Source organism: Leucopleurus acutus (genome assembly GCF_964270905.1).
Source record: "Leucopleurus acutus genome assembly, chromosome: 9".
NCBI lineage: Eukaryota > Metazoa > Chordata > Mammalia > Artiodactyla > Delphinidae > Leucopleurus > Leucopleurus acutus.
In genome coordinates this window covers 56,964,539-56,985,429 of record NC_139144.1, presented here as the reverse complement: position 1 = coordinate 56,985,429, position 20,891 = coordinate 56,964,539, and the positions used below count along the sequence as shown (strand labels likewise).

General features: G+C 40.0%; 1 protein-coding gene across 1 annotated transcript in view; it reads left to right on the top strand.

Moving 5' to 3' along the window:
• ADAM22 (ADAM metallopeptidase domain 22) overlaps window positions 1-20,891 on the top strand; it is a 241,009-nt gene that overhangs the window by 119,698 nt on the left and 100,420 nt on the right. Inside the window, 1 exon segment of the mRNA XM_082845888.1 lies at window positions 14,808-14,874. Coding sequence (XP_082702014.1) covers window positions 14,808-14,874 — 67 coding nt within the window.

The window sequence follows — 20,891 nt, the reverse complement described above, 5'->3', positions numbered from 1 at the left end:
TAATAATCCAGGCAAGATACCATGGTGATTCAGAGCAGAGTGATAGCAATGAAAGTGGTCATATTCTGGATATATTTTGTAAGAGAAATTGAGAAGACAGTGACCACTCCTTGGTTTTTGGCCAGGGTGACTGGAAAGACAAAGTAGCCATTTTTGAAGACGGGAAGACTGTAGGAAAATCCTGTTTGTCAAGCCAGATCAGGGGCTCAGGTTTGGACATATTAAGTGTGATATGCTTATTTGGTAAACGGGAGGAGATGTTGAGTATGGAGCTGGACATATGATTCAGGAATTCAAAGGAGAATTCTAAACTGGAGACATAAATCTAAGGGTCATCAGAATATAGTTGTTATTCAAGGGGAGACGTTAGATGAAATCACCAAAAGAGTGAGAGCAGGATCAAAGACTGAACCTCCAGGCACTACAATGTCTATAGGTTGGGGGAATGGGAAGAAACTAGCAAAGGGGTATGGAAAAACAGCAGCAGGAGAAGTAGGAGAAAAACCAGGAGAGTGTGGTGCCTGGTAGGAAGTCTAAGGAAATATTTCCAAGAGAAGGGAGCGATCAGCTGAGTCAAATGCTGCTTATAGGTCAAGTAATATGAAGAAGTGACATTAGATATAACAACATGGAAAGGTAATTAGTGACTTAAGAGTGGTTTTGGTGAAGTGGTGTGATGAAAATCTGATTAGATGGGTTCAAGAGATAAGGGAGGAGAAAAAGGAAAGATAATGACTATGGGTAATTCTCTTGAGTTGTTTTGCTTAATGGACAGAAGGATATATAGCAGTCGTTGGACAGGAAAATTGTGTTGATAATTGTTTTATTGTTTTTGGAAATGGGAGAAATAACAGAGTTTATACAGTAATAGGAAAGAGCTAGTAGAATGGGAGAATTTGATGATGCAGGAGAGGGAGGGATATCTGGTGCCATGTTCTTGGATAGGCAAGAAGGGATGGATTGTGGTGACCAGTGTGGGGATTGGCTTTGAATAATTACATAGACAGCTAATTCCTAGGATGGGAGGAAAGGCTGAGCATATGCGTGCAGATGCTGGTGTAGAGAAGTGGTGATGGGAGTCTGTGGAACTTACCTTTTGATTGCTTTTTTCTCAGTGATGTAGGGAGCATAATCATCTACTCAGAACAGATGGGGAGTAGATGTTAGAGGTTGGAGAAAAGAGGGAGAAGGTGTGAAATGGTATTGAGACAGGGTTGGGGGAGTAAATGTCCTAGAAAAATGGAGTATAATTGCCAGGCAGCTTTAAGGGACCCCTTGAGTTTAGTGGTTTTCCGTGTAAAGTGAGCACAGTCAGCGTGATGATATGCTATTCTTCAGCCTCATTCAACTGCGCTGAGTGGGCATGAAGCCAGTAGAGTTTGTTTCAACTAGGCTTGGTTTAGGGAAGGGAGAATCAGATGTTAGGAGATGGGTAGGGAGATTTGCAAAGCACTGAATATTAAGATTGAATTTAATCTGAGCAAGGAAGGGAGTGAGACATGAGGGAGGTGAAGAAAGTGAAATAGTAGTAAGTTCGTGGGTTATGGGTCTTATTGGGGTCTGAAATGGGGTTTTGAAAGAGAAAGCTAGGATGGATGGAGTTGATCAGAGAGTGAGATGCTTGAATTTGAGAATATGTTGGGTGGGTGATGTAGGGGTGATGTAGAATGGAGAAGATCATTGAAGGAGATGAGTTCAAGCAGCTGAGAAGCCAGAATTGGAACAGTCGCCTAAGTAGATATCAAAATCACCAATAATTGTATCAGGGGTAGTGCTGGAGAGTGTGATTGTAAACTAGAAGTTAAAATCTTCAGGGAAATGCGGGGAAGTGACCAGGAGGCAATAAGTTACTATAGGAATCAATGATAGGTGGTACAGTCTGATGATACAGGATATAAAGTGGGGTTGTTTTTAGTGGAATGAGGGAGAATGGCATGACATGGCAATGAGAAGCAAGAAGGATACCCCACCACCACCACCAAACGTGCAGGGTTTGCAGGAGAAGCATTTCCTCCACTGGAGAGCTGGTTCTCAGGGTAAGATGGTGAAGGAAATATTCAAGGAAGAGACTGGAGATACGGGATTTTGCTAATGGCATGTGTGAGTTCCAGAAAGCATCATCAAAGGGTATCTGGAGATGGTTGGAAAGGGGGACAGAACCTTATGTGGATTAGGGAGCTGGAGATGAAGGATGATTTGGGAGCCTGAGCTTCTTGAGGTGGCAGACATGAATGAGGATAAAGGGCCTCATTAAGTTAATCTTGATGATTTTAAAGCATATTGCCGTGATGAGACTGAGTTTTGATGGTAGGTAGATGTTCTCTTGCCAGGAACTAACAGAATTTGGGACTCCCACTTGACTCCAACTCATAAGTCATGAAGATGGGGGTGGGGAGCAGTCTTATTTTGAGCCCTGGGCTGTTTATCTCTGAGGATGGAGTCTGGCCAAGGGATATGGTCTCACTCCTAGAATGTGGATGTGGAGAGGAAGGAGATAAAGAAGGTAAAGATGTGTATCAGTCCGATGGCAATAGAGAGAATTTGAGGCTAGCTCTGCCTTGCTGATTTTCAACTAATTAATATTATAAAAATTTAATCTTTAATTAATATAAATAATTTATTTGAACCACACCTAAAATTTGCAACTTTATAAAAATACCAGAATCTCCCATTTCTAGGGTACTCACACAAAATTTAAGTAAGTTTTGAAGTAAGTCTGGCAATTGTCTTCTTAAAAAATTAGTTCTTGATTTGGTTGTAATGGAGAGGAACATGTCTCCCTCTGTTGTTATGTGCCGTGAGATTTATCACGGACTTCTTTTAATTGCTTTGCTGTAATGTGTTCCCTGATGTCTTTGGCTTTCAGTGTGGTAATGAGTCACAATGATCAGAATATGTCAACACACCATTATATTAATAGAATTTTACTAGAATGTTTGTAGACTTAATGTGATTATACTTTCATGTCCTGGTAACATTTTTTATATATCAGAATAAACTCAGGAGATTCTGATTTGGTAGGTGTGGGGATGCCCAGGCATAAGGAATAAGGGTTTTATAAATAAGAGCTAATGTTAATGATAGTGCCTATTTCAACTTTCATAACCACATTTACTTTAAGTGCCCTAGTCCTGGCATACACACTGAAAGCTCCCTGAAAATTCTCATCAGATTATGACTTCCTCAGTAGAATATAACCAAAATAGCTTCCCCTGTAGCCACAAGGGTGTACAGAAAATCTCTTGTGTGTGTATAAACAGGAAAGGAATTTTCATGTTTATAAATTGGAAAACAATAAAATGAAACTTTCATCTAAAAGGCAAATTTTGGAAAAGCTTTTAAATCACATTTGTAGTTTCCCTTTAATTTAGTTCAAACAAAATAGGAATTTTAAGTACTAGTTATTACATACTGAGGACATAGATATCAGTTTTTGCACAAAACAAAGCTAAAAACTGGATGATTAATTCTCAGTGGTATGAAAGTTCAGGACATTTATCCATTTTCTGTAGTGAGGATTCTCAGCAAAGACTAGTTTGCCAAAAGGATCTGGAAGGTTAATGCTTGGCTAGACAGAATAAGAAAATAAAGAGAGAGAAGATGAAATGGGGGGAACGATGCATAGAATGGAGAGAATGGGAAAAATGTTTTCTTTTAAAAAACTTTCTAAGCTTGTAATTTTTTATTCCTCTTAAATAAAATAAAATAATGAAATCTGGGTCCTTAAATTTTTCCTTTTCCCAGTTCTGTTCTTCTGAAAAGCTTTTCATGACTTAAATACCTAATGAAATCTCTTAATTTTCCATTGTGACCCATGACCTATGGGGATTTTTACTACTTCACTGGGTGGATTATAGTCATATTTGAAGCTTTTATGATTCTGTTGCAGATCTTCCTCGACTTATGATCTGGTTATGTCCTGATAAACCCATTGTACATTGAAAATATTGTAAGTTTAAATTGCATTTAATACACCTAACCTACTGAACATCATAGCTTAGTCTAGCCTACCTTAAATGTACTCAGAGCACTTACATTTGTCTACTGTTGGGCAAAATCATGTAACACACAACCTGTTTTATAATAAAGTGTTGAACATCTCATGTAATTTATTGAATACTGTATTGAAAGTGAAAAACAGAAAGGTTGCATGGGTATGGAATGGTTGTAAGTGTATTGGTTGGTTACCAATACGTGATTGAGTGGCTGACTGGGAGCTGCTGCTCAGTGCATCATGAGAGAGTATAATACAGCACACTGCTAGGCCAGGAAATGATTGAAATTCAAAATTTGAAGTATGGTTTCTCCTGCATGCATATAGCTTTCGTACCATCATAAAGTCGAAAAATCCTAAATTGTATGTTAATATTATCCAAAACAAATTACATTGTACTCATTTGGAGGCTGCTCTTTTTTTTTTTTTTTTTTAATGGCCTTGCCATGTAGCTTGTGGGATCTTAGTTCCCCGACCAGGGATCGAACCTCGGCCCCCTGACAGTGAAAGCGCCAAGTCCTAACCACTGGACTGCCAGGGAATTCCCTGTAGACTGCTCTAAGGAAAACATGATGTTGTGCAGTAAAACAATCATTGAATGTTCTAATAAGAAGGCATGATCAACCTATTGCCTTACAGTGTATTATTTTGTACAATTCTGTGGGTTGACTGGGCAGTTTTGCTTCATGGGGTGTTAGCTGGGGCATTATCACATCTGGAAGTTCCAAAATGGCTTCAGTCACATGGTTGGAAATCAGTGCCAGCACTGGCTGGAAATTCAGCTGGGTCTATCAGCTAGGGACTTTGGTTCTCCTCTACAAGGGTCTTGTTACGTGGTTGCTTAGACTTCCTCACAGCATGGTGGATGGATTCAAATATTCAAAGATGGAGAGTTCCATATGCATGGAAGTGGAAGTTGCAGATCTCAGATGTTGTGCAATATTACTTCTGTCTCATTGTGTTTGTTATAGGACCAGCTCAGATGCAAGGAAAGGAGAAATGGTCTCCACTTTACCATGAGAGGAGTCACAAAGCATTTTTAGACATTTTTGTTCAACCACAGTCTATCCTGTGACCACAAATTATTTACATTTCCCATATATGTAAAATGCACTAATTCCTCCAAAGATTTCCTGAAAAATCTCATTCCATTATACTATCAGGCTCAAACTCAAGGAAATTGAAATTCTTATCATCTCAATCTGATTCAGGCTTTTAGATGAGGTAACACAGGTACAGACCTTTGAACTAAAATGACAAGTTATCTATTCCATATACACTCAGTATACAGTGGGGAGATGAGGACAGGATGATTGCAGTAGATATTCCTATTTAAAAATGGAAGAAATAGGAGGTACCTAGCTATCACTGGTCCTCTGAAATTCTGATATTCAGCCAGGTGTATGTCACCAGTTGCCTCGTTTTGGGAAAGGGAGTGTATGTTGAGTAAAGCTCTGTTCTACTTCCTGATACTGGTTGCCTATGGTTCTTGGTTCTACCCTTTGAGTCACCATTTCTTTTCCATGAGAAATCACCCAGGCCTAATCTAAGTATATTTCTAGGTCTGCTTCCTGACTGTAAAAGGTTTGAATTGACTTATCCATTTTAATCCAAGCTGGTGGTGTTTCCATTGGTGGGTTTCATGTGAATCTGAGGAATTTACCCCATCAGAAAAAAACACATCCACAAATCGTCTTGAGATAGGCCTTTCTCTACTTTGGACTGTGAGTTAAGATGCCCTTAAGATTCTGAGAAGTCTTTTGTTTAGGTGAGAATATCTATGAGTCATACCTTAAGGTTCTTAGAAACTTTATGGTGTCGCTGAGGATCTATCAATAATAGGCAGGCTCTTAAGAATCTTAGAAACTTTTTTAATATAGCTGATATAGTCTAGGCAAAACAGCATTAAAAGTCCTTCTGAGGTCTTAACAAAGTGTCTTACAACCATACCCTTGATTTGATCTTGACCTTGAGGTCACATTTGAATGGCAGCACTTTGGATTAGATCTTTGCTCTGAGGCTATTTCTTTGAAAAGCTATTGCTGATTCAGGTTTCTCTATTCATTTGTTTCTTTCTTTCTTATGCATTTTTAGTGGGAATACTGTAAATGATTTATCCTTCTCAGTGCATCACTTTGGGAGCCCATGATTTTGGTTTCTTCCATTATTGGCAATGTTAACTATGATCACTCAGTTAAGGTGATGTCCCCCAGTTTTCTTCACTGTGAAGTTACTAGTAGGATACATTTTGAGTAGGGAATTGACTATTGCGATTTGGCTGAGAGAGTTATGCATTAACCATGTTGAGTTTGAGATGTCTGGCTGCTCGCACCTCGAAAGCCAATACTGGAGAGGCAAGTGTTGCTAGAAAGAAAAGTTTGTTTTACTGTGGAGGCTGGCAGCTGGGGGAGAAGGCAGAATCATTTCCAAAACCCAACTCTCCACTGTTGATCAGTGGGCAAGAGCTTTTAAAGGGGAGTTTCAGGGGTGTATATGCAGAGGGAAAGGGCTACATGCAGAACAGCACAGTCAGCTCTGATTATCATCTTGAAATTAGCCATGTGGTGGTCTGATCAGCATCATCTTGATGGTTTTAGGTACAGTTCATCTGCAGTTGGAGCGTTGGTTTTCTTGAGTCCAGTGCTCAGAATTGTGGCAGCTCATGTCATGGCTACAGTCTGGTCATCCTGTAGTTAACTTCTTCCACCGGGTGGGGGTTTCAGTATCTACAAAACAGCTCCAAGGATGTGGCTCAGAATATTATTTATAGCCCTTGAGGATGAACTAAAGGTCCTTGACTTTTCTTAATGACTAAACTATTATTATTTGGTATTATTTGACTGTTTTCCTTTGCTTCTGCATTTTCTCATTTCTCTCATTAAATTTATTATTTGGCTAAAGTTTTTCTACAGACAAAAGGCGGGCGGTGGACATGGAGGAAGTTCTGTCCTGGGTAGGCCCCATAGTGTCTTGCTCTGTTTCAGAGACTGGTTCAGAAAACAGGGGTGTTGGTGGATTGGAAAGATGAAGCAGCCCTTTTCTGTTTCCACTTTCTCAGTGGATACAGAAGTGAGGTCATCAGCAGGGAGTGATGATCAAGAAATGCCTTGGAGATTTTAGGAGAGAAAAGTTTGGAGGGGTCTTCTCAGAGTAAATTGCCTAGTAAAATGGACTAGTGGATTTATGGGCAGTATTGTGTTAAGGGGAACCACTTGATATTGTGGTCATAAATTACGTGGTTCAATGTACGACCATTCAGGATGTTCCACTTCTAGGGGGTCAGACTTTGATTCGTAGAAGAGTTAAGTTTTACCATGGTTGAGGTTTGGCCAATGAGCATAGTGGAGAGAGAGAGGAGGAAGGGAGGGATTTTCATGATGAATCATGGACTGTAAGGTAGATTAGGGGGGTCAGAGGGAGGTGAAGGACAGTGAAAAAGTAGTAGGTAGGGTCAATGGTTTAAAAGTCTCCAAATGAAATGGAGCTGGACCCCGTGGGGCCCTCCTAGGTATAAATCCTTTCTGTTTCCCCATTTCTTGTTTGTAGGTGATGGGTTTCATTCAGCCCCCTTGACCTTCCTCAAGTTCCAAATGGCAAACAGTTGCTTATCAGGGAATGAACGGAGGGAATGAAGAAACAAAGGAGAAGCAGTCAAGAAACAATAGCGCAGCAATGCAGGAGGGTTCTGGTTCCTCCTCAAGGAATATAATAACCAATACCTTTGAGTTCTTTTGTAGGAACTAAGGCCCCACGCAGGTGGAGGATGGTAACTTCGGGCTGAGCACAAGATTCCTGGAGCACCGCCCTGTTACCTCACTACCAACCAATCAGAAGAAAGTTTGCACACAGTGGAAGATAACGAAGACTCTGACCCCCTCCCCAAATGATTCTCTCTTTAAAAACTTTCATGGTCAAGCAGAATCTTCGGAGTTGGTTTTTGGTCACAAGTCTGCCTTCTCCCCAGGTTGCTGGCCTCCTGATTAAAGCAGCCTTTTCTTTCCAACCAACACGCGTCTCTCAAGTACTGGCTTTCCAGCTGAAGCTGGGTTCCGTAACACAAACAGTTAAAGTGCGAGTTCTAGAGAAAGATGGATAGGAGATGATGAATAAGGAGTGGGATAATTGAAACCAGGATTTGGGAGGCCTTTCACATATGTTCTGATTTAATACCGTACCAACTTTATAAAGAAATTTTTATTATCTTCATTTTAGATATGGGCAAATTGTGTTCATAAAGATTAAATAACTTGGCCAAGGTCACATAGTTAGTAAATGGCAGCGTTTGGATAGGAAATCAGAATATTTGCTCTTTTGTTTTTAAATTCCAAAACCTTTGTACTATACCAGCTGCCTCTGATTCAGTAGCACAATAGACAAAGGATAATCATTATTATGACTGAAAATGTTTACATTGTATTTGTTTTGCTTATTCCAGGCATATTATGGCATGCAAATAAATTTTAAAAAAGGGGCCTCAGAATACATTTCTAATTTTTAAAACATCTCCTTATTTCCTTTAGAAAATGAGAGGGTTTAGAATTTGACTGAAAATGATTTTCACTTCCATCTCTCAAAATTCACAAAGAAGCATTCACACATTAGTTTTGAGTTAGCTGTTAACAGGAAGCAAATTCTACCCGGTCAGATAAAATTTCCCATGTGTTAAGAAGATCCTTCATTTTCCCACACTTAAAATTAAGTAGATTCCTACTTAATGATAAACAATGATCTTAAAAAAAAAATAGAACTTAGGGTAATTTTGATTACCTCTACTTTAGGAGGCTTCAGAAATTTTTACTGAGGTTCTAAGTTGGTGGTAGTAAGGATTTTATGCTTCAGTAGAAGAAAAAATGACTTTTTATTTTTACACATCTTTATTGGAGTATAATTGCTTTACAATGTTGTGTTAGTTTCTGCTGTATAACAAAGTGAATTATCTATACATATACATATATCCCCATATTCCCTCCCTCTTGTGTCTCCCTTCCACCCTCCCTATCCTACCCCTCTGATCTCCCTGTGCTATGCAGCTCCTTCCCACTATCTATTTTACATTTGGTAGTGTATATATGTCAGTGCCACCCTCTCACTTAGTCCCAGCTTACCCGTCCCCCTCCCTGTGTCCTCAAGTCCATTCTCTACAACTGCAAACAATGACATTTTAAATAGAAGGTTTTTCAGCCCAATAATTAAAATAACAATACTTAGACTTCCACAATACCGCAACAAAAACCAAAAATTGCATGGACTGATTTTGGTTTAAATTACAGACAGCCCTTTCTAGCAATACTCGTAGGTATAGAGGCTTGATTGAAATAGCTGCATAATTCCTGAGCAGAGGCTTTTCTTTGCTGTAATTCATGTGGTGACTCATACTCTCTTAATTCCTAGATTTTATAATTCAAAGAAAAATATTCCCTTGAAATTTGAATACCTGGAAGACTCAAAAGCTGTTTGTTTTTTTAAAAAAAATATTATTATTATTACTCCTACTACTATACAATTCTTACCCCCCCCCCCCGGCTTTTTTTTTTTTTTCTTCTTGCGGTACGCGGGCCTCTCTCTGTTGTGGCCTCTCCCGTTGCGGAGCACAGGCTCCGGACGCGCAGGCTCAGCGGCCATGGCTCACGGGGCCCAGCCGCTCCGCGGCATGTGGGATCTTCCCGGACCGGGGCACGAACCCGTGTCCCCTGTATCGGCAGGCGGACTCTCAACCACTGCGCCACCAGGGGAGCTCCCTCCCCCTTTTTGATCTCACTCCTGCTGGCTCCAGTAATGGGGGTTTACTCACAGGGCAGTGAAGGAGAAAGGTATCCAACATCACGGCTGGGCTGGAGGAAAAGACTAGATATAGGTTTTTGACATAGAAGCCATTTATGACCTAAGCCTGGCCACAGTGCTTACCCTTGAATAGATCTCAGTAATAATGATCTTAAGGGAACAAAGAGAAAGCTGTTTTCAGGCAAGAGAAGTAACAATAGCAAAGATAATAAATCAGTTGTAAAGACTCCTAGTTCTGTTTCAGTGGTAAAGATTAGCCTCAAGCACTTTCTTGAGCTGTTTTGAAGAATTTAAATCCCCCTGGAGCACTCAACCACCCGATCGAATGGAACCTAAGGAATGATGATATTGACCTTTTCTGACCCTCATGACTTCAATCAACTAAAGTGTGGACTCTGTTGACCATTGCCCCAATTCTATGCTGAATTTTCTTCACCTCAAGCCCTTTCATGAATATGCATGTAACCTTAGCTTAAAACTTCCCCAGTTTTGCTCTTGGGGGAGACACTGCTTTGGGAAAGATCCCTGGTGTTCTCCTTACTTGCTGCAAGTAATAAATTCTTCCTTCTCCCACTCTTTGGCTTGAGATCCACCAAGAGAGGAACCACTCTTTGGGTAACAGGATTCACCACTGGCACAGCCCAGTTTCTCTCAAGTGACTGCTTATTTTTGACTTTCTGTTTCTCTTTTCTTCATCCACTGAATGATTCTTTTTTTCTGAATTTACTAGTTCAGATTCCCAACAGAGGGAATCTGGCTGGCTCTGCTGATAAACACTGACTCTGTAGGGTAATTTTTCGCTCTCACTGCTGGAGAAGTTGTTGGAGACTGATAGCAAGGTTAGGGGGCAGTTTTTTGCAGACATCTTTCTGGTACCTCTCCTGTTGAGCGTATGGTCTTGGATAAAGAATGGGATGTGGATGGTGGAGCAATGACAGGTTTTGCTTCAGCAGATCTTGACCATGAGGCTTCACTATTTTGTTCGAAACCTTGGGAAATTTGTGAAGTATCCAACATACTCATGATAAAAATTATATTAAAAAAAAAGAAGAAGACAGGGGCTTCCCTGGTAGCGCAGTGGCTGAGAGTCCGCCTGCCGGTGCAGGGGACACGGGTTCGTGCCCCGCTCCGGGAGGGTCCCACATGCCGCGGAGCGGCTGGGTCCGTGGGCCGTGGCCGCTGAGCCTGCGCGTCCGGAGCCTGTGCTCCGCGACGGGAGAGGCCACAACAGTGAGAGGCCCGCGTACCGAAAAAAAAAAAAAAAAGACAACTGTCTGTTGGCTATACAACAGCTATTCTCTCCACCCTGTAGTGTTGTTCACCTCTCTCTGAGTAGCCATGATGTTCATGGGAGGAGGAGAGAGAGGGGGAGGAGAATCTTGATTGTTCAGAGACAAATGTCCTTGTCAAAAGACTGGCTTTGGGGGCTTCCCTGGTGGCGCAGTGGTTGAGAGTCCGCCTGCCGATGCAGGGGACACGGGTTCGTGCCCTGGTCCGGGAAGATCCCACATGCCGCGGAGCGGCTGGGCCCGTGAGCCATGGCCGCTGAGCCTGCGCGTCCCGGCCTGCGCGTCCGGAGCCTGTGCTCCGCAGCGGGAGAGGCCGCAACAACAACAACAAAAAGACTGGCTTTGGCAGGGCCAAGTAATGTAATCCTGGCAAAACACACTTGAGAAGATGAATGCTAGAGGCTTTTCGTGGAGAGTTTGCTGACTTGTAAAGAAATACGAGGCTTTTTTACCTTGGGGTATCTTTATCTGCATGAGATGCTTAGATCTGCAGCAGCCATGTTAGGGTCATGAGAGGAGCCAGTTACAAGTACACGTCACCCACCATTCTGATGGCAGAGCAGAAGGATGGACATGCTCCTGGTCTCATTAATGGTGCTGAGCTACCACATGAACCAGCCCTGGAACCGCTGTGATGTCCAGTGGAAAATTACTCTGCTGCAATGGTTGCCTACAAGTATACTAGCTAGCAAGCTATCCCAGAAGTAAGGGAACAAACAGCAAGCCCTCACAGACCAAATTAAAATCCTCAAATCACATGATTTGCTAAATCAAATTAAAGCACACAGTGAGAAGCAAGAGGAAAGAAAAGGGTAGGTTAGCACGCTTAGGATAGGGTGCAAGTGGGGTGGAAGGACCACTCTAGCTAATGTGTACTGGGATACACTGTATTCTTAGGATCTGCTTCTCTCTCTGCTGCATCTGCCTTCACTGCTGATATGTAGTTACAAGGACCAGAGATGAGGTTTGGGCAAGCTTCACAGATGCAAGGTGGCCTGAGCTAATGACACCCACGTGCTGTATCTGAGAGACACAGGGACAAATATGCTTGGTCAGGAGCTACAGCCTGCCAATTAGCTTGATGAACAGCCATGAATTCTGTTGGTTCGGAGAAAACATGGGGCAGGAATGGGTGTCAGTAGCAGTTCTTAACCAGGGTAGTTTTACCCCCCAGTGTACATTTGGCAATGTCTGGAGACGTTTGTGATTGTCATGGCTGGTGTGTGTGTGTGTGTGTGTGTGTGTGTGTGTGTGTGTGTGTGTGTGTGTGTGTGTGTGTGTGTGTGATGTGGCATCTAGTGGGTGGAGGTCATGGATACTGCTAATCATGTGACTATGCATAAGATACTCCCCAAGACCAAGAATTATCTGGCCTGAAATGTCAGTATTGTGGAAGTTGAGAAATCCTGGGTGTTACCAATAGGTGGTTGAAATAAGACCTCATAAATATTAACTGTTTATGTATAAGCATATCTTGTATATATAGCATCTTTTATATATTTGTTACATCATGAACACTTATTACCCAGGTGCCTTAAAAATGTTACGTATCTTTGGTCATCCATCCCTTTCTATCAATGTGAGGTACACATATGATCTTCTTACTTATGCTTTACACATCTTATGCATTCTGCCCACATCTAACAAAATTTTGCTTAGTAGCTACTTGTCTATATTTAAAACATCTTAAAAAGTGTTTTGCCTATATTTTGTAAACTTTAAATGTATTCACCTACCAGAATTGAAGAGTTGCAGAAGCAAATTCACATCACACCTGCCCTGGAATTTCTAACAAGAAATGATATCAATGTCCTGATTATTTAAGCCACTTTTAGTTGTGTTTTCTACAACTTGCAGCTTAGAGTATTCTAGCTGTTTCCCCGTAAAGTCAATAGGAAAATGTATTCCAAAGACAAATGAAACAAGGACTTAGACTATAATTATAGGTTACCTAGATAGAAATGTAAGCATCAGATACTATAAGAAACTGACTCTCGTGCCTGCATTAATGTAACGCGTGTTTGATCTTTCTGTTTACATTTCAAGCAACTGTAGGCATAGTGCTTATCATGGTAGCTCTTGTGCTTAGAAATTCACCTTCTTTTATGATTGGGACAATTTTGGATGGTGACCTTCAGAGCACTGTAAAACACAGCTTTTTAGTTGGGTGAATGTTTATTAATAGAGGGGTAGATTTAGAAGTTTATATTTTTATTTATTAATGTGAATTTTATCTACATTTTACTGCTTTAAAAATTTAAAGACTTCAAGACTGTTTATTGGAGTTGTGCCTTGAGGTGCCTCTGTTAAAGGGGAAATTTTTTCCTCTTACATAAAATTAAAGAGAAGTATATTTAAGATGATGTAAACATTTAAAAATTATACAAGAAGGTGGTGGTTGTTTAGGGGAGATTTCAAAAAAGCTTATTTTAAAAGGCTGAAAGTATATTCTTTTTCATTTCTTCTAACTTTCTTTGCCTCTGTTTAATTTTTTTGGGGGGAAACTAATATTTTGTTAGATAAAATATCACACGTAACATATGAGAAATGGTAAAGTATGGTAGTAAATCAAAAGTGTTTGATAAAAAGCTAAAGCAAGGATGTGGGGTGTGAGAAGAGTCAATAATTTCAAAGTTTTGGGCAAAGCGGTTGAAATGATGGTGTTGATGTTAGCTGTTGTGGAAGGCTGTGGGCTGAGCAGGTGGTGGGAATGGGTGAGGGTCAGAGAATTCAGCCTTGGCATGTTAAGTTTGAGATGCCTATTAGATACTTAAGCAGTGATGTCCAGTAGGCAGTTACATCTACAGTTTGAGAAAAGGTCTGAATTGGAAATATATATTTAGAAATTGACAACATCTTAATACTTAAAGACATGAGATAGGAAAAGAGCACCAAGGAATGTAGGGAGACTAGCCTCCTAGGAGTACCCCACTATTCAAAGGTTAGGGGAGAGAAACAGCAAAGAAGGATGTAAGGTATAATAAAAACTTAAATTAAAATCTTCACACACAAAAAAGCTAAAGTAAAAAAGGGAAGAATAAGATGTCAAAAATAATGGTAGTTTCCTAGAATTGCTGAACTAGATTGGTGGAACTAGCTCTGCTAAGCAACGGGGTGACAGGTGATTTAGTCAGTTTAGCCTCATATCCTTTTACAAGTACTAGGTTGTGTGTGTGTGTGTGTGTGTGTGTGTGTGTGTGTGTGTGAGAGAGAGAGAGAGAGAGAGAGAGAGAGAGAGAGATAGAGAGAGAGAGAGAGAGACCTCTAAAGTTTTATTTTTGTTTTAAAATCTGGATTAAAGAATCATTCAAGCTGGGCTTCCCTGGTGGCGCAGTGGTTAAGAATCCGCCTGCCAATGCAGGGAACACGGGTTCGAGCCCTGGTCTGGGACGATCCCACATGCTGTGAAGCAACTAAGCCCATGTGCCACAGCTACTGAGCCTGCATTCTAGAGCCCGTGAGCCACAACTTCTGAGCTCATGCGTCTAGAGCCCGTGCTCTACAACAAGAGAAGCCACCGCAGTGAGAAGCCCGCTCACTGCAACAGAGTAGCCCCCACTCGCCGCAATTAGAGAAAGCCCACGCCCAGCAATGAAGACCCAACGCAGCCAAAAATAAATAAATAAATTTATAAAAGAAAAAAACAAAACAAAACAAACAAAAAGAATCATTCAAGCTGGAACGTTGTAAACTTAATGGTGATTTTCAAGGTCCTCTTTCATCATCATTTCTTTCTGTTGCAGTGATTTGCTGTCCTCTGAATATGTGGAGAGACACATTGAACATGGAGGGAAGACTGTGGAAGTGAAAGTATGTAAAATTTTTCTCTTGGGGGAAACTTTTGAGAATCTTTTAAGTACTGATTATGATTTTAATCTTCAGTGATACTTCCAATGTAGTTTTGGGGTTTTTATATTTCAGAATTTATCAAGAGAGGGTGTCACTGACTTAGGGAAAAATAATTAGTTACCAGAAAATGAATTCTTACTGTACTACCGGAATTGTTGGAGTTATGCTTTGTGGGATTAATATTACTGCAAGTAGTTCTCTTTTAGATTATGTCACAGAAAATAATTTCTGAAATTTGCTTTTAAGGTTAGCGCTGAGAATCAAGAGGTGAAATCTTGGGTCCAGGGTAGGTGCCTGGCTTTGCATTAATTTGGGAAAGATTTCTCTGGTAAAATTATGAACTTATTATGTCAACAGGGATGTCCCAGGGAGTTTTAAATCCCTGGAGACAAATCTCAAGATATTGGTTCTTGTCAGGTAAGTTCTGAAAAAGATTACATACCAAAAAAAAAAAATTTCCCAGTTATACGCATAAGAATGTATGTGTCTTTCATATCAGTGATGATGTTGTCTGAGGCATATGAGATCAAACCCCACCCAAGAGTTTCTTTAGAACCAATGTTTAGTATAAAGAGTTTTAGCTAAGTGTTTATTTTCTTCTGAACAGCATTCAGACTGTCTATTCTGCCTTATCAGAATTATAACGCCATATATATATATATATATATATATATATATATATAAATATAAAGAAAGCTTTCTTTTTCTGATTATTCATTTAATTTGTACTCATTTTAGAAAACTTGTTAGTGGAGAAAAATGTATCAAAAAAGGAAAAATCATCCATAAACTCATCACTGACAGATAAACTTTGTTTTCATTTTGTTGTATTTCCTTCTAGTATTTTTTTTGTCCTGTGCATGTATTTATATTTTCATATTTTACAGAGTTGGTGTCATATATATTTACAATATTGTATCTTGCTTTTTAACAGTAAACATTATATTGTAAACATTTTCTAAAGTTACTTTCCTTTAAACTTATGTCTACTGCTTTTCAATTTAAATGTATTACTGTAACAAAGCGTTTTATTTAAATTAAACTCTGTTATCAATAACCAAAATAAATTACATTGTCCTAGTCCAGTGACAAGAGAAGGGGATTGGATTTTGCAATTATATGTTAACTAAAAAAAGAAAACTTTTTATTACGGAATGTCTCAGTCATATACAGAGGTAAAAAGAATACTACAATGAACTCCTACATACCCATTATCCAGCATCAACAGTTATAAACATTTTGATAATCTTTTCACTCTCTACGTGTGTGTAGTATTTTAAACTGTCAGGAGGAAGAAATTTTTCTCTACCCTTCTATGTTCTTCTAGCTGCTCTGTGAATTAAATATACATGAGACAAATTAACAGGACAAAAATGAAGCAAAAGTTTGATAACATGTATACATGGGAGAGACCAAGAACTGAGTAATTCGCCAAAAAGGATGAAATCCTCATCTTAAATACCATCTTCAGCTAAAGACAAAAGATGTTGAGGGTAGTGGTTTGGGACTTCAAAGAGGGGGAAGGCAATTCACATGGAGATGGAAAAGCAAATGTTTGGTAACCAGATGTTTGCTGGGTCACATAGAGACAATGGGACACAGAGAGGAGTTTTAGGAACAGACTTTGCTAGGTTCCTCCCTGTCTACACACCTAGTTCATCCTGTAGTCATCTGTGGTGATAGCTCCCTTCCTGGAACAGGTCCTCTAACCACACTCTTTGGGTAGTTTTAGGGAAGGTCCAAGTTTCTTCCTGAGTCATTTGGGGTCTTGATTATTTTCAGCTCCAAATAATCCATATGCCAAAGAGACATTTTGGGGTGGCAAATTTTGTTCCTCTACAAAAGCAAATTCCAGACATTGGGACATTTTTCCCAGGAAATAAATCTTCACACATCTATACATCTCTAAATGATAAACACTTAAAGCAAAATGTTCATTTTTTAAGTGATCTAGATATAATAATTATGCCAGTCCCTCTAGAAAGTTATTCTAAACTTATTTGAAAACTGACTAATTGAATGTTTGATTGATTTATATCACTGTGTTACATCAGAAAGCATATTAGGATTCTTCTTAGTATGACATAAGAAAATGGAGCCATTTTGCTTATAGTTGGAAAAAATATTTAACTAGATTTAGAATCTCTGGACTCCTTTTAATCTCATCCTTGTTTATTTGATTTCATTTTCTATTTTGTATGATGCTTTTCAGAATGCAGAGTGTATCTTATTCCTTTGCTAAATTAGAGAAGAGAGGAAACAGGCAGTTCACAATTTATTTCCGTTTACGTCTGTCAGTGGAATGATGAAATGCAAATATAAGCATGGAGGTTTGGAGGGTGTATCCAGCAATAGCTATCTGCTGTCTCTACAGTAGTATCCCTTTGCAGGAAACTTATATTAATCAACAAAGCATAGTCCACTCAGATCATTAGGCTCCATGGGTATATATAACACGCAGAACACGGACTTCACCACACAACCACTGCTGATTTTCCAGCCTGAGAATTGCATTTTCTTCCTTGATGGTTTGCCTAACTCCCAAGCCTATCCAACCAGGGAAATGTAAATCCAAACTTCATCCAAACCCTAGAGCCAGAGGAATTTCTCCCATTAAGAAAACCACTTTGGGGCTTCCCAGGTGGCACAATGGTTGAGAGTCCACCTGCCGAAGCAGGGGACACGGGTTCGTGCCCCGGTCCGGGAAGATGCCACATGCCGCAGAGCGGCTGGGCCCATGAGCCATGGCCGCTGAGCCTGCGCGTCCGGAGCCTATGCTCCGCAACGGGAGAGGCCACAACAGTGAGAGGCCCACGTACTGCAAAAAAAAAAGAAAAAAAGAAAACCACTTTGATCTCACCCATCACCTCAATTTGTTTTTAGTCCATTTAAAACTCAAAACTCTCCTCTGGGTTTTTTCCAGAAACCATATTGAAAGCATTGAGTCCTGTCCCGTCAAATCAAAGTCAGTAGCCAGTTATTTTCCTGCTGGTTTCCTCATGTCTTGCCCTCTGTGCTTAGCTCTTTGGGTGTTTCTTTTTACATGGAGTCTGTTAGGTCTCCATTCTTTACTAATGACTCAGAACTTTCTTAAGTTTCTCTATTTACTATACATTATGAGTGGAGTAAAACTGTAAAATTATAACATTTCATATTTTTCTTTTTCTTCCCTCTACTACTTAAAAAAAAACCAGAATATTTTATTCCTCTTTTACCTTCTACATTAGTTTGCTAGGGTTGCCATAACAAAGTCCCATAGACAGGGTGGCTTGAACAGAGAAATTTATTTTATTTTCTTACAGTTCTGGAGGCTAGAAGTCCAAGATCAAGGTGTCAGCAGGGTTGGTTTCTTTAAGCCTCTCTCTTTGGCTTATAGATGGCTGTCTTCTCTCTGTGTCTTCACATGATCTTCTTTCTGTGTGTATCTGTATCCTAATTTCTTCTTAGAAGGACACCAGTCCAGTCATATTGGATCAGGGCCCACCCTAATGACCTCATTTTAACTTAATTACCTCTTGAAAAACTCTATCTGCAAATATAGTAATAATCTGAGGTACTAGGGGTTAGGACTTCAACACACGAATTTTAGGTGAATACAATATAAAATTCAGCCCATAACACCTTCCCTAAGAGGCCTATGAATTTTTTTCTAAATTGGCTTTTCTCCTGGCATTGAAGTGTTTGAAAGGGTATATGGGATCAAAGCAAAACTGTAGGTAAGAACTTTCTGTTTTTGTCAGTTGGCACAAACATCGTATTGATCTTTTTTCATATAAATTTATTTATTTTTGGCTGTGTTGGGTCTTTGTTGCTGTGCACAGGCTTTTGTCTAGTTGGGGCGAGTGGGGGGCTACTTTTCCTTGTGGTGTGTGGGCTTCTCACTGCAGTGGCTTCTCTTGTTGTGGAGCATGGGCTCTAGGTGCTTGGGCTTCAGTAGTTGTGGCACACCGGCTCAGTAGTTGTGGCTCACGGGCTCTAGAGCACAGGCTCAGTAGTTGTGGCGCATGGGCTTAGTTGCTCCGCAGCATGTGGGATCTTCCCGGACTAGGGCTCGAACCCGTGTCCCCTGCATTGGCAGGTGGATTCTCAACCACTGCACCACCAGGGAAGCCCAATCATATTGATCTTGAAGATGCAAAATTAAAATCAAAATAATTATCAAGTCTGATTTAAACAATGGCTAGAAACCAGTCTGGTAAATGACTCTGCTCAGGTGTCATGGAACCTTTATTTGTGAAAATTCAGGTGCAGTGCATTTGATTTAAGGGTGTGAGTATGTATGTAGGAAAAGGAAGACATTTTCATGAAAAAAAAATACTTAATAGCTACTTTGGTGAATCTTTTAGATTGCAATTTTATTTTTAAAATCTTTTTAATTGTAAAATATAACACTGACACAAAAATGACTAAAGGGTGAACACCCGATAACCACTATCCAGTTTAAGAAATAGACCTTGAAGGGCTTCACTGGTGGCGCAGTGGTTGGGAGGACGCTTGCCGATGCAGGGGATACGGGTTCGTGCCCTGGTCTGGGAGGATCCCACATACCGTGGAGCAGCTGGGCCCCTGAGCCATGGCCGCTGAGCCTGCGCGTCTGGAGCCTGTGCTCCGCAACGGGAGAAGCTACAGCAGTGAGAGGCCTGTGTAGCGCAAACAAAAAAAAAAGACCTTGGCCCACTTTTCCATGTGCTGCTTCCCAAGCCCAAGTCCCTCCCTCCTCCTCTTGTAAGACATGTAAACACTATCCTGACTTTTGTGGTTATTTTTTCCTTAATTTTGTTTATAGTTTTATCACCCAAGTGTGTCCTAGAGTTTAGTTTTGTGTGTTTAGGTTTTTTTTTTTTTTTACTAAGTTTTTAAAAATCTCCTTTAAACCATTGGTTTCCGCTTATCTTTCTTTTTTTATTCTTCCTTACAATTTATCGATATTTGTTGAAGAAATCAGGTTGTTTATCCTATACAATCTCTCACAGTGTGGGTTTTGCTCTTGATTGCAATTTTATATTTACAGTAAAAGGAAATATATTTTAGTGATCTTTCCTTAAGATAATGATTTGTATTATCTGCAAGACATTCTATGTCTCATGGAAGGTTGTTTTATTCCGATCATAGAGGTGCATAATCCTGATCTTGAAGTTCTATGTAAACCTTTTTTTTTTTTACCCAAAGTTTACAAAGAAAGGCTTTAAGCAGAAAAAAACATGATAGATACTTTTTATTTGTTCCTTTAATAAAACATATTAATATCATCTTTCACTTCATTTATTTCCAACTCATTTAAAAATTAAATTTGAAATTTGCCCCTTAGTTGAGGGAGAACTTTTGTGTGTTTGACATAAACTTTAAAAAGAATTTAAACATAAAACCTCTATTAATGAGAATACCCTGGGAACAGAATCTTTTTATTTTGATTGTGGCCAACTATGGTTCTGGCTTCTTAAGACAAAGGAAACTGAAATTGATGAGTAGCAGTGAATGAGTCTAAACCATGCAGTTTGCTGGTTTGTTTGTTGTTTTTTTTTTTGCGGTACGTGGGCCTCTCACCGCTGTGGCCTCTCCCGCTCCGGACATACGGGCCCAGCCGCTCTGCGGCATGCGGGATCCTCCCGGACCGGGGCACGAACCCGCATCCCCCACATCGGCAGGCGTACCCTCAACCACTGCGCCACCAGGGAAGCCCCAGTTTGCTGTTTTATTGTTAGCTAACTTTTTTATCTTGAAGTTGACAACTGCCAATATGCTGGTCGGTCTAAGTCTCCCATTATATAGGCTCTGGTTAATCAGTATTATAATCCTAATAATAGTAATCACTAACATTTATTGTTCATGATGTGACAGGCGTATGAATTTACATATATTCAATCCTCAAAACAACCACCGATTATAAATATAAATATTATCCCACTTGACAGGAAACTGAGGTACAGAGAGGTTACATAACTTGCTGAAAGTAGCACAGTAAGGAGGGGTAGAGCTGC